The sequence below is a fragment of the Emydura macquarii genome, unplaced genomic scaffold (assembly GCF_026122565.2).
Source record: "Emydura macquarii macquarii isolate MOO-44397 ecotype Brisbane River unplaced genomic scaffold, CSIRO-AGI_Emac_v2 contig_374, whole genome shotgun sequence".
In the NCBI taxonomy this organism is placed as follows: Eukaryota; Metazoa; Chordata; order Testudines; family Chelidae; genus Emydura; species Emydura macquarii.
The window spans coordinates 7,748,507-7,763,225 of NW_027130511.1; the positions used below are offsets into that span (position 1 = coordinate 7,748,507).

Genomic DNA, 14,719 nt, shown 5'->3' on the forward strand with positions numbered 1-14,719 from the left:
AGTCTCAGCTTTACCAGTGACTTCCCTCTGTGGCCTTGGGAAAGTCCCTTAACCTCTTTATAAACTGTAAAATGGGGATGATAATGACCTACATTCTAGAAGGGTTCTGAGATTTAATTAATGTTTATAAAATGCTTTGAATATGTAAATTTCCTATATAAATGCTAAGCATGATTATTCAGTCCACATAAACAAGGAAAATGGACTGGCCTTTGTAATTTCTGTCATCAGCATATACTGGTCTATGATCATTTAATTCACAATTCAGCAAAACAGGGAAAAAAAGTCAGACCCAACAGGGAATACCATACTGCATAAGGGGGGGCTGAAGACCCAAAGTCTCTCAGGTACTTTTGATAGTTTTGTTCTGCATCACTTCCATTCAGGTGTTCAAGCACCGGTGTGCTGAGTTTATTATAAGTACCAAGATCGACAGTTCATCATTCTTGTTACATGATATTCATCTGTGGGATTCTCACTCCCGAGATGTGGGGACTCTCATAACCCTTTCCTCCCTCTGACTTCTGAGAACTGAAATCAAATCAGGCTAAGCCATGGGGTCACAATTACTGCATATGATCCTACAGGGTCTTGAAATATTCTTGAACTTTTAGTGTCAGGAGTCAGACTTTACAGAAGTCAACACCAAGTGAATCACAATTGCGGTCCTGAGCAATTCTGATCACAGACATTTGTATAATTGATCAGCAAAGTATCTCACTGCTACTTTCCAGATCTCATCACCAGTGAGAGACAGATGATCACAAGAACAAGACAGACACTGCCCTGATAAATGCCACTAACATTTATATTTTTAATGAAGTAATACAACTATCAAGCTCATCTCTTTGTAAACCTACCTTCCTGGTTCCATTTTTCCAATATTCTAGTATTACTTTGGGGCTGAGGAACTATACCTCCAAACATGGAAGGTCCATGATCATAGGTTGGGCGCTCAGGTTTTCGTTCATACGATGGTCTTTCAAAGCCCCCCCGCCTTGAGGAAGGATGGTCTTTCTCATCACGGTAAGACTGAGTCCTTGAAGGCCCAGTTGGAGGTGCCCTGACAGAAGAAACAGCATTTTGTATAGCTCTATGATTTCTGTTACAGAGCTCAGCACTGAATTCCCAATCAGTATATGAACATACGTCCCACAAACAAAACTGACAGTCTGACAGCACCTAATAGAGCATCAATCATGTGGATGCAACTATGATCCAACTTGTCCTGCACTGCATACCTGTCCTCTCGAAGACGATGTTTTTTCTCAAACCTCTCTCGATCATAGTCTCCAGAGCCTCGGTCTCTGTGCAGTTCCCGCTCCCTTTTGAAATCTCGGTAATCTGTGTTTGTATTGCCTTGACGCTCAAAGTAAGACTCACGATCTCTCTCTCTGTTGTAACGATCCCGCTGGCCTGGATGCTCTGAAAAAAGAAACCCCCAAAATCTGAACTATAAAGATATGTCAACCCTTAAAAGAACCCCAAGGGAACAGGAGAAGCACAGAAATAATGTTATAGTTATGGGCATCATAGCCGGGAGATGTGGTCTCCATCAGAGATTGACAGCGGGGCAGAGCCAAACCCCCTCTGGGGGCGGGGGAGCCCAGGAGTACAACTCCACCTGACTGGAAGCAGATAGGCGGGGCAGGAAGTATAAAAGGCAGGCCTTCCCACTAAGTAAGGATAAAGTGGCCAAGGGAGAAGGATGTCTCTCCCTTGGTACCAGGGCCTGGACTGACTATTAGCCGTAGCAGAGGCTGCTGGAGCTGCCAACTGCTTGGGACCCTGAGGACCTGGAGGAACCACCTGAGCCCGGTGAGCTGGAGGAGACCCCCGAGGACCTGGAGGAGCTACCCGAGCTGCCAGCCCCCTGCGAACCAGAGGAGACCCCAGAATCCTGCAACCTAGAGGAGCTGCCCTCCACGGACGGCTCTGAAGAGTTCCCGAACCTGCTGTCGAGCGACAAGGCCAAGAGATTCTGGAACTTCCCTCAGGCAGAGTATCCCGAGAACACAGGGAGCAACTTGAGGGACCAGGTACACTAGGGAAAGGGGGGGGAGGGGGAGGAAAAAGCCCAGGGGAGCCAGACATCCATCTGGCAGCGTTATGGCTTGTAGCTGAGTGAGCGTGTTTCAGCTGGAGTCCTGCTGACCCAGTGATGGGACAACCCGTCACTGCGAGGGCCCTGGGCTGGGATGCAGTGGAGTTGGGTGGGCCTGCGTCTCCCTCCCCACTTCCTACCCTGACTTAGGGGTGATCGCCTGCTAAAGACCAGAGCCATTTCCTGCTTCCTGCCCTGCCCTGCCTAAGGGTCAGGGCTTTGGGACTGCTTGCTCACCCTTCTGGGGGGTTAGAGACTGCCTCCCTTCTGTCTGGCTCGCCCTGCCTAAGGGCTGGGGCTCAGAACTGCTTACTCACCCTACAAACGGCTAGAGACTTCCCCGTTTTCTTGGCTTGCCCTGCCTAAGGGTTAGGGCCTGGAATGGTATGCATGCCCTGCTGAGGGATAGAGACTACTTCCCCAGCTGCTTGGCCCACCCTACCTAAGGACTGGGGCTTGGAACTGGAACTCACCCCACTAACAGCTAGAGACTCACCCCTTTTGTTAGGACTCCACACAGGGTGCAGGAACTGGGAGGTGTGGCCTCCCTGGGAGATTGATGGCAAGGGAGGGCCGCCGGCCCTGCCCGCAACAGGGGACCTTTACAGGCGTCTAAAAGAAGAAAGCAGCACGCAATCTCCAGCATGGAAGAGAAGTCTAGTGGTCTCAGCTATCCACCTGATGTCTGCCTACCTTTCCCAAAGGATATCAGAGTTAGCTAAGCAGTGCCTACCTTTTGGAAATGGTTGCCTCTCAGACAGAGGTTCTGGACGCAAAGTTATTCTCTCCCCATAGGGAATTTGTTCAACTTTACTGGTGGTTATATCTGGTAAAGAAAATTGCCAAGAAAATAATTAAGGATGTTGTCTCAAACCACATCCCTCATTCATCTCTTTTCCTCTCCAATTAAAAGCAATGACACAGTGGCATTCAAAGTGATCAGAAGGTAACTAGGTGTAAGTATAAAATATAGTGACCTGCTGTATAAAGAATGTTTGGCCTACATTAATGTTAACTGAATACCACTCAGAGCAACAAACTACGTGCACAAGTAAAAGCTAATGTATTTTTCCCCATATATATAATTTTTTCATTAATTCCATTAAAGGTACAGAAATTAGCTAGCTAAACTTCCCAGGAGAATGGTACAAACAGAAAGACACTCCCTAGCAATACTACAGTTAAGTTGATGTCTACATTTCTGTTTCTAGGCGTATACCATTGAAGGCCAATGGTGAAACAAACAGCACTGCAGTGAAGGTCTTTTACTACTGTCTTATTATTAGAGTGGAATTTGACTCTTTGACAGAGAAATGCAGTGCATCAAAAATGTGGGTTCCCATGAGAGTTTAAATGTTATTGGCTCAAATTGAACAAAAAAAATCTAATCTCAGAAGTGCATATTTTCAAATTTTTAATTAAAAATATTTTGACCTTGCCTGTTGAAATAACATGCATGTAAAACATTTCAGAGTTTAAATAGGAAGAGTCGTTATAGCATTTGCGTAATTCACTGCAGCTGCAATTTTAAAGACGTTATCTTTTTCTAAAAATCTAGTCGTTTCCAGGCTGAAAGTTTTCAGTGGAAGTAAATAACCAAATATTCTACTGAAAACCATTGAAACATTTTTTACTACAGTTGAAATTTAGGAAGGGTGAGTTTAATTGTTAAAATGTGTTGTACACTCTGCAAGCCAACGGAAAGAAAGGAGGGAGTGATTAAAACAGAACAGCTGCTGGGGGATTAATGCCACGCATACATCCTCTTCCTTTGCCAGAGATTATATCTGGTTGAAGAGTCTAGGGACAGCAGCACAAACTGGAATGTTACAGCTGTGGAAAGGTCTAAAAGGTAAGCAGGCAGGCATATACTTTGACTGCAGGAAGTAGTTGGTCAGGACACAGACAACAAGGGGAGCTTATGGGGTTTCTTTAAATAGACCAGCTTTATCTACTGTAAAACTAACAGTCTGATGCTGGTTGTTTTATAGACTAACAAAAAAAAATGCATAAAAATACAAACTTTTTAAAAAGTAGCTGAAAAGCAGCTGTTTTAAAACTGAACTGGTGGGTTATTTTCCCAAGGCAATATATTTCCTTCCTTAAGGAGGAGTTTATGTAGCACAAACACTTTATGAAAAGAGAATATGGGTATGTCTACATAACAGTTAGACACCTGTGACTAGCCTGTACCAGTTGACTCAGGCTCTTGGAGCTTGGGCTAAGGAGCTGTTTAATTTTGGGCTCGGCTGCACCTCAAGATCTGGGACCCTCCCACCTTGCAGGGTCCTCAAACCCGTGTTCCAGCCTGAGCCCAAACATCTAAACCACAATTAAACCTTAGCCTGAGTCAATTGGCCCAGGCCAGCTGTGGGTTTTTTAATTGCAATATAGCCATATCTTATGTTTGTCACTGAGATACTGGTATTTGGACAACAGTAACCGAAGCAGCCAGTTTAGATTCCTAACAAACTAAGTCAGTTTTCAAACAATTTTTAATAAAATATTCAAATCATGGCAATTCTGGCAAGTTGCAGAGACAATAAAGCTAGCCAAACAACAACACTCATTTTAAAAGTAACTACATTCTAGCAGAACTTCTCTTTTTAAAGTAGAGGAAAACCATGAGAAATGCACTCTCACTAAAAGCTGCATATTAAATTTCAGACTTGGGAAATTCATTATTAAATCTGAACCCCATCCATCATTCTTCATCTGTCAGTCGCCTATCTAGGTTGTAAATTCCTGAGGGGAAGGAATTTGTCTTCATTCTTGCCTGCAGAGCACCTCATATACTTTGGGCAATACACAGACAAATAATAAAAAAACAGTAACATTAGATGTTCTACTTTAACTTGCCATGCTGTCCTGAGGATTGCAGGGATTCAAAGAGTGGCCCATTTTATTACTGGTAATCTAACATTCAGATAAAAAGGTTTAATGCAGAGTATCAATATTGCACTGGTTAGGATATATTGTTCTGTGATTCTATCACATGGGCTAGTGTTGATTAGAACTAGAGATGGCAATAACAAATGTAATTCATGTGAACCACCTCAACATCACAGCGTGAAAGGAAAAAGTAAACTCATGAGCACAGGTTAATTATTTAAATGAGGAGAACGATCATGTAGAACCAACTTTCAATATCATTGCTACTGAGGTATTTGGCACTACATACTGATGTTCAGAGCTTACAAGGTGGTTGTGGTAAGATTCTGGGCATACTTTGGGGGGTAAATATCACTCACAACATGTCCCTTTAGAAAGAAAAAGTTTTGTTTAAGTGACTCTGTACTAGAGGCAAAATTATTTTTTCCACTACTCACCCCGCCCATGGCCATAGTCCACAGTCTGTTGAATTATAGGTGGTTTAGGAATTGGTGCTGGTGTAGCTGATGGAATGGAAGCATGAAGTGGAGAAGGTATTTTCACAGAAGATGACCCTGGAGGTGGCAGCTCGGGTTCTGATTTACATAATTCATACTTCAGACTTGCTCCTTTATCTTCATTGGTATCCCAGAGTCCATGAAAAGAATCCTCATCCCAACGTTCATGTTTCACAACACCAGACGTTGGCTTTAAAGCTGGAGCCTGACCTGGGGTTGTAGCTGCAGCAGGAATTGGAGCAACTGGCCTCGTGACCGGTGCAGTCGGCCTCGTCACCGGGGCAGATTGCCTAGTCACCGGGGTGGGCTGCCTGAACAACACTGGCGGCTTTATAATAACAGCAGGAGAAGATTTGATAGGTTGGGATTCTACTGATGTCTCAGGTGGCAGTTGAGAAGATGCCTAGACACAGGAAACATTTTTAATAAGGATCTATAAACAGCTTCCCTCACCCCCTGTGAAAACAGTAAACAAAGCCCTCTGAATAACTCTCAGATAGAGCCTTGCAACCTGACCCAAACACAACAGGACCCAACTACAAGTATCAGGTTTGGGTCAGGTCAGCTCTGATCACCTTCTCTTGGTGATTGGCACCACAGCAGAAGATGCATGCCCTGCTCCTGCCAGGCACTGTCACCTTGCTGCACTGCATGTGCCGGGGAGTAAGTGTGCTGACAAGTCGCAGTGCCTCTCACTCCACAGTGCACACAGTGCAGTGAGGCAGTTATAGCTGGCAGGAGTGGAGTATGCAGTCACTGCCACACCAACCCCATGTGCAGGAGCTGGCAGGAGATTGATCACGAGCACCAGGTGTGGGGATTGGGAAGCCCCTCCCAGATGAGCTCCCAGGACAAGGTAGCAGCGGTGGCAACGCAGTTTCAGGGGAAAGTGTCAGGTCCGGGTAGAGTCGGAAAAGGACTTGACGCTCTCAGGTCAGGTTCAGGTCGACTGTATGAGGGTCAGATTGTCCAGGTCCATCTTTAAAATTAGGCTTGAGTAGACCTCTAGTCCCAGCCGAGAAGGGTGCTTTCATAACAGTCTGTAAATCACACATTCCTCACCATTAGCACTGGGGTTCTCAAACTGGGGGGTCGCGACCCCTCAGGGGGTCATGAGGTTATGATATGGGGGTTGCAAGCCACCCAGCTCTGAAGGCAGCGTCACCGCCACCAGCAGCAGCGCAGAAGTAAGGGTGGCAATGGGGCACTAAGTCTGCTCTGAAAAGTGATACTGACAAATTTCTTTGCACCCCTAATATTAAACTGTAACTATTTTTTTAAAAATAACTTTTCTGCTTATAACAATAATTTGATAAAATGTATTTTAGACGTAATTTAAAAGCAGTGAGAAAAGGTATATTCATTTTAAACAATAGGGTTATAAATTTATCATTTAAAATAGTATTAAATATAAAAAATGTATTTTTAATTTATGGGGGAGAGGGGAGTCGCAATCAGAGGCTTGCTGTGTGAAAGGAGTCACCAATATAAAAAAACTGAGAACCACTGCATTAGCATTTTCAGGTTCCCTCATAGGAGGGCACAACTACACACTGATATCCCAAGAGGAATGGCCATTCTTCATTGGTTGGTGTGTGCTCACTACTTGAAACATCTAAACCCATTAAGTCAAACATAAATAAAGACTTACTGTAACTGTTCTCTCATCCAAAATGACCTTATCAAATTAAGCTCTCTCTTTTTATCCAAAGTACCTTTCAGGCTGGTTCTCTCAGCTAAGTTTCATGTTCTATATATGTGAAGAAGAATTGCCACTAAACAGCAGCAGGTCTAAGACTGCATCTATACTAGGAAATGTACCCATTGCTGACAAAAGGTGTAGCTGAATCAGTGCTGAAAATGATTTAACTGCAACTATACACAGGACTAAACAATGTTCTGCACTATTTCACAAACCATTATAGAGAACTACTCAGAAAAAGCTGTGATCATGGTTTGGCCAGTCTATACTTGCAGTTAAACTGTTTTCAGCAACATCCTTTGTCAGCAATTAGTAAACTTCCTAGTATAAACAAAGCTTCCAACAATACAAACAATTACCTCTCTAGCTCTTGTGAACATCCACCCTTTCTACAGCTATTACCAGCTTCTTGACAACGCCCAACAAAAATCCACCCTCTCCAGAGTTAACACCAGACCTTTGGCTCACCCTACAGTGAACTTGCTTACTGTTGAGCTAACATGAACCTTTTGGCCCTCTACGTTACATGGAAAATATGCTCTTTTAATCACCACCAGGTCCATAGTCTGACCACCCCGCTTCCATAACAGATATAATACCAAAAATGGCAAATGAAAAGAAACATTGTAACTTTATTTAAAACTTTGTAACAAATACAAATGAATAGCAAAGCTCTATTCCTTAGTTGCTGCTTTCACCTGCTAATGTTTCACTAGAAATCTTTAATTCAAAATCATTCTCTGCAGGGATTTTCTTCTTTTCTATTTTAATTAAAAACCTGTTGCCAGGTTTTCAAAAGTAGGTGAGTATTATTGAGAAATTTGCCTTTATATTAATCTTTGGAGTAAAATTGTAATGCTTTTCCTAATATGTAAATATTTTAAAGCCTAAAGAATAAAATGCTGCCTTGCAATACACATGTGCAATGACCCAATCACACTGTACCATATAAGTTGTATGATTTTATCAAAGGGCAGAACTTGGCTCTTTTTGTACTTACACCTTAAACCAGACACACCACACTTTAAAAGTTTGAGGTTGGTTTAACAAATAAAGACAGCCATAAAGCAATCTGATATGTCTCAACCAGTTACAAAACTGAATGAGCTGAAAACAGATAATATGGTCAATAAATTGCATCTAGGTCGAAAAACAACTTGTAAGTAACATCACTTTTGCCTACTTAGGTGAACAAATCTCATTAACAAGACCGTTGCCATCTTGACACAAAATCTGAGATGGTGATGGAGCAGCAAGTTTCTCACTGCATATGGGATTCTGGCTACCTCAGAAGACAGTAAAGAGCAAGGTGCTGAGGTTCCCCCAGAACTCAGTCCAACTACACTTTCATCACTCAGGTTCCTTTATTTGGCATATAGCAAAGCTACGCTGAGTTGACAAGATTCAAGCGTAGAGGATGGGTATAATGCATACCACAAATCCAAAGTTACACAGCAAACCTCTTCCTTTATTATGTTCATTTACACATTACATTTGCTATATATTGCATTACATGTATTGGGATTGGCTTGGTTACTTTGTAGGAACCAATTCTTGTACTGCATGCTCTGTCCAAGCACTCTCCATGTACAACTTACTCTTTACCTCATCTTTACGTTCCTGACTTATCTTATCATTGTTATTTTGTCCATTGTAAATGGTTCCCTGGGTGCTCCCCTTTGCCTTAGCTAGTAAAGACATTCTGTTTCCAGCCTACTGATCCATTTACCTACCTAATCCTGTATCTCAAGAAATGAGGCTTCCCTCATGTCCAATTACTCATGTCAAGCCAGGCCTAGACATGGAAAGCACAGTTTGTGGACATTCAAGAAAAAAGTCACTCTTCTAGCTTCCTACACAGAGCCTGTGGCATGGATTGCTGAGACATACAGAAGTAGAGTTGCTTCAGCATATGGAAAACAGACAAGTTAAAAGAAAATGGATCTGAGGATTTCATGCTTTTCTGCCAATCCATGTCTAATACTTATTTACCTACTTCACAGAGGTGCTATAGCATTTGGTCATGTTTGTAAAGTGATTTAAACATGAAAAGCAGGATATTATTATATCCATGATACACTGGGTGCTTTCCAAACACAAAGGAAGACACAATCCCTGACCTCAAAGCTAGGAATTTATATGGTGCTCCCATACTGGGAGAAGTATATGTTATGTTCCCCCACTGGTCTGTGAGAAGCATGTCATGAGACACATTACTCTTGCCCCCAACACAGCAGCAGAATCTTACTGGCTTGTGTTCCAATGAACTGCAAGCTCAAAAGTTTTTTTTCCATATGGCTCTGTAGGTTACCCAAGTACCATTTTGTGAGGTTTGACTAAGCACAAAGTTATTATTTTATGAATTATCTACCTCAGTTTGCTTAGCCTCACCCTCAGAAGCCAGGAAATAAAGTCCATACTATTTTAGCTAGATTAGATTTGAACTAATGTACACACCCAGGTTAATGATCACCAGCATTTCATTCCTTTAGCATAGATTTCATTTACCTGAAAGGCACGTGGCCTTGTAGTTGTGTTTTGTGATCTAGAAGACTCCTGTGATGGCAGTTCAGGCAGCTGAGGATCAGGCACAAACTCTTTCAACTTCTGCAGCTGTTCTTTTTGTTCCCTGCACATCAATCACAAAGACGTATTACCAATCTGTAGCATAAATGCTCCATTAAAAAATGAAGGGAACGAGTCTTCCACCAACAAAATATATTGTAGTAGTATTAAGAATCAATACTCACTACAGAGCTTATGGCTGGGATAAGCTAGGACACAAGCAGCTGGTAGCACCCCAACAGCCAGCATATTGGGAGAGACCTGACTTAGATTGTAAACTCTTTGAGGCAGGGACCATATTTTGTTGTGTGTTTGTAGGGTGCCTAGCACAATGGGATCCTAGTCCATGACTGGGACTCCTAAGTGCCAGCTCAATGCAAACAAATAATGACAGCATCAGCAGCTGAGAGTTCCTCCTAACATCCTGTGTTTCTAACACTTGGCTTTGGAAAAAAGCATTGGCGAGCAAATCCAGGTCAACATGCAACTCACATTAGACTTGCCAGATGCACAGACAACAGATCTAGTTGAACGCATTACACCTGATGCTGAGAGAAGCTATCTTTACATTTCTACTATTTCTTCTGTGTCACAGCATCATCAGCAGGAGTCTTATCAATTTCAAGCCACTTCCACTTCTGCTTAGAATCTGCTCTTTCTGAAGTACGCAATGAGAAGAGCCAGTGTAAGGTGCAAAACACAGCTCTAAATATGTTTTGATATAAAAGGGTGACTTCCACAGCATTAATTTTAAAACTGAAGAAAACAGTCAACAGAATCTTCTTTAATTGCACCTTTTCTTTAGTGTTTTAGAGAGAATCTGTTTTCACATATGAAGCCTTCTTGTTTCAGTGTATCAATTTATTAGGCCTTAAACATCATTCTCTAAAACACAGGTGACAAAGGCCCTGACAACCTGGTGTATTAAACCAGTCCCCATGACAGATTAAATTCTTCAGAATCATAACTTCATTTCTCTTTTTGAAAATTCAATTTCTAGCATTTCTGGTTGCAGTTAAAACCTTCCACATGGGAAGAAAAGCTGTACTATCTTAATGAGTCTGAAAACAAAACAGCTTTGAGAGAGATGGAAAATGTCTCCATTCACTCCCATGTGTTTTTAACTGAAACCTAAGGATGACAAACATGAACAGTAACTGTTTATCATTTTAGCATTAAATCCAGCTTGTGTGATTATCACGCTAAAGGGTGCAGTGGCAGAGACAGGAAAGTGGGGGCTATCCCATTCCCTGGGTTTTACTAAACACTGTTCCTTCACTGATCTTCCTGTTCCCTCTGGAAGATGAACCATATGACACTCTGTTCTTGGTTCTATTCCTCTTCTTTCTACACTCTTCCCCAGAAGACTTCATTCGTTTATATTCCAACTTATAAATTTCTCTCTTCCTTTTTTGATGTTCCTTCCTATAAATGTGCGTGATGCAACCACTCATAGTACCTGTGCACCAAATTACACAAAGTGACATTTGGTCAGAAGTCCAAGCTTTCTCCCTCTTTGTATCACACCATTAGTGCACCTCTGAATGTTTCCAGTGTTAAGGTGTTTTGAAAAAGGGTTTGGAGGAATATTTTGCTGTTTATTGTTGCTGGGCCATTCTTCAGGATTCTTGTGATAATGATGTAGCAGAAATTGTTTTACATTTCATTATGCAGATAGTAAAATCAAGCATCAACCTCATTTTGGAGCTGTGGGTTTACTACTGAGAATGTTTGACTTTCTAGCCTCACTCTGGGCACTGAGAGCTCAAAAGTACATGATGAACACGGCTTTTGCTATGGGCTGCAAGGAAAGGGGCAAACTCTGAGGTCATCGGTTGGTTGGGCCCTGGTTTATAAAAATTACATTTGGATTCGAATGTTGACTGAGAGCCACTGCAGTGAGCAGAGAACTGAAGTGACAAACAGTCATCAGGCCCTGTGGCCTAGCAAGTAGACCACTAACATTTTGAACCAGCAGGTGAGAGGGTTTTTTGCCTTCCCACTTCCAATCCCAGGTACAGCATGTTGGAATAGTTGAGTTTGCAGTGATTGCCACTTGGATCACCATGGACAGGTCCACATCTAAGCAGCCAGGCTCCTGACTAGACAAGGATATAAAAAAAGCTATTTTGCTATTGTCACCATCTAGGCATCTTCAGACAGTGAGAAGTCCAGTAGCATCTTAAGACTGCATATCACTGTAACAACTGAAAGATAGACATTTTCAGTTATTTACTAAGTGCCAGCAATGTACGGAACACTGTACAAGAAACAGAAAAAAAGATTCTCTCTCACAAGCATCTTCAAATGCTGAGGACCATGCTACAGTTTTGGCAAGTTCTTCAAAGCATTTTACTCTTCCCAACAATATCACCTCTGTCTTTCCCAGGTTTTGTTTTAGTAAGCTGTTTTTCATCCAGCACCTGTGTTCTCTCAGATACTGAGATATCTGGACAATGACACCATCTACAGAATATTTGCAGCTAGAGGATATCTGCATATTGCTGGCATTGGGTTCACAGTATCTCAAATCTTCCCTAGAATTGTAACAATTTAATAAAGGATAGTAAAGTTGAATAGGATAAACAAGATTAAACCCTAGAGAGCAAAATTAAACCCTGAGAGTCCTCCTGTGAAATCTCTCTAGGAAGTGCAATAGCCCATTATGACACGACAGGAATGAGGGAAGCCAATTTAATGCAAATCTGCTCATCTCATCAAGTAACTCAGATGAGTACGGCCTACCAAATTCACAGTCCATTCTAGTCATTTTCACAGCCATAAGATTTGAAAATTGGTCAATTTCACTATTTCAGATGTTTTCATCTGAAATTTCAAAGTGTTGTAAGCATGGGGGTCCTGATCCAAAATGGGTTAAGGGGGTGGAGGTGTCACAAACCTGTTGTGAGGAGGTCGCAAAACTGTTGTAGGGGTTGGCAGGATGGCCACCCTTACTTCTGTGCTACCTTCAGAGCCCAGAGCACTGAAGGCAACAGGGAGGTTAGTCTGATCTCCCCTGTGCTTCTGGGAGCGCCTCAGCCCAACAGGGACTAGCAGCTAAGGGCCACCAGCTGGGACACTCCCAGCAGCACATGGGAGATCAGACCCACCTCCAGTACCTTCCTCTGCTGCAGGAAGCTCCGGGGCTGGATTGAAGCATTGGTGAAAAGCCATCTCCAGCAGCATTTGACCTTTGTTAATATCTTAAAACCTACTCTGACAGATTTTAGATTAGCATATGGAACAGAAACAGCACTGGTCACATGGATGGAAAATCTCCTCTTATCCAAAAACAATTGGCACACATACATTCTGATGTTAGATCTGTCTGCAGCTTTGACCAGCACCCTTTAATTAAGAGGTGCTGATGACTCATCTGTATGGCCCTACCAATTTCATGGCCAGGAAAAACACATCATGGACCACGAAACTGGCCCTTCCCTGTGAAATCTGATCTACCCCATGCTGCTGGGAGCGCCCCAGCCAGGGGTTCCTAGTTGCTAGTCCTGGGCGGGCTGAGGAGCTCCCAGCAGCACAGGGCATATCAGACCCACCTCCGGTATCTCCCACTGCTGCAGGAAGCTCTGGGGATGGGCAGCAGCCCTGGAGGTGCCAGCAGCCAGAGGAGGTTTCTGATCTCCCCCATGCTGCTGGGAGCGCCAAGCAGTAACTCTGAAAAGGACTTAAGGAAAAGGACTATAGATAATCTACTGAACATGAGCTCACAGTGTGATGCTGTGTCAAAAAAGGCTAACCCAATCCTTGGATGCATAAACAGAGGAACGTTAAATACATAGAGAGGTGATATCAACTTCATATTCAGCACAGGTCAGAAATCACTACTGGAAAACTATCAAATTTTGGTGTCTGAACTTTAAAAATGACTGTGAAAAATTGGAGAGAGTTCAGAGAAGAGCTACAAAAAATTAATTAGAGGTCCGGAGAACACGCCTTACACTGAGAGATTTAAGAGCACAATCTATTTTGGTGATCAAAGAGAAAATTAAAAGATATTAGATCAGAACCATTAAGTATCTATACTGGGAGTAAAGATTAGACTTTATGGAGCTCTTTAACCTAGCAAAGGCATAACAAGATGCAATAACTGGAAGTTGAAGTTAGATAAATTCAAATTGGAAACAAGACAACTTTTAAATAGTGAAACACTGGAACAGATTACCAAGGAAAGTGGTTAGTTCAGCATCATTTGGAGTCTTTAAATCAAGACTGGCTGAAAGCCAAAGGGATTTAGGAGCCTAACTCACTTGGGCACTTTTGAAAATGTCAACACAGATGTCTTTCTAACAGATAAGATCTAATCCAACAAGTTATTGGTCTTGATGGTGTTCACTTACATAGTAGGATAAAAATTCCCTCTACTGTAGGAATTACTGGGTGAAATTCTATGATCTGTGTTACACAGCTATGACTAGATAAAATCTATGAATGACAATTCAGGTCATTACCCCAGTTTCTTTGGATGAAATTTTGCATCTGCTATTGTATAGGAGGATTTATTGGCTTTTCTAACGTCTGCAGCATTAGATTGCAGGAATTCCTTGCTCAGCAGTCATTCAGAATCACCTTTCATTTTGTGCCACTTGCAGTCTAGTAGGTCAACTATGAACCATATCTATCTATCTACGGTATTGAGGAGAAAGTAAATATTTTCAAAGCTAGAGCATCAAAGGTATTGGACAATAGGTGGTTGTAGAGTACATCAGCATCCTGATTCTATCTTTGGGCAAAATTTGCGAATAGAATGTTTTAGAAACTTGCTGAGATCATGAATCTTCAAGGGCAGACCAGCACAGTCAATTCGTCTGCCTGGTGAGAGAGAGAACCCCAGTCCCTCTCTGGAGAAGGAGACTGTCTGACCAGGAAGTTGCTGACCAGGACTATGTTCCCTATGTCTACCCTACAACCTAGACCAAAGAACAGGTCTAGTATGGAGATCAG

The 14,719-nt window shown here is 42.4% G+C and overlaps 1 protein-coding gene across 1 annotated transcript in view; it reads right to left on the minus strand.

Moving 5' to 3' along the window:
* YLPM1 (YLP motif containing 1) overlaps positions 1-14,719 on the minus strand; it is a 50,476-nt gene that overhangs the window by 18,072 nt on the left and 17,685 nt on the right. The window contains 5 exon segments of the mRNA XM_067533217.1: positions 918-1,063; positions 1,242-1,425; positions 2,838-2,930; positions 5,434-5,896; positions 9,704-9,824. Coding sequence (XP_067389318.1) covers positions 918-1,063; positions 1,242-1,425; positions 2,838-2,930; positions 5,434-5,896; positions 9,704-9,824 — 1,007 coding nt within the window.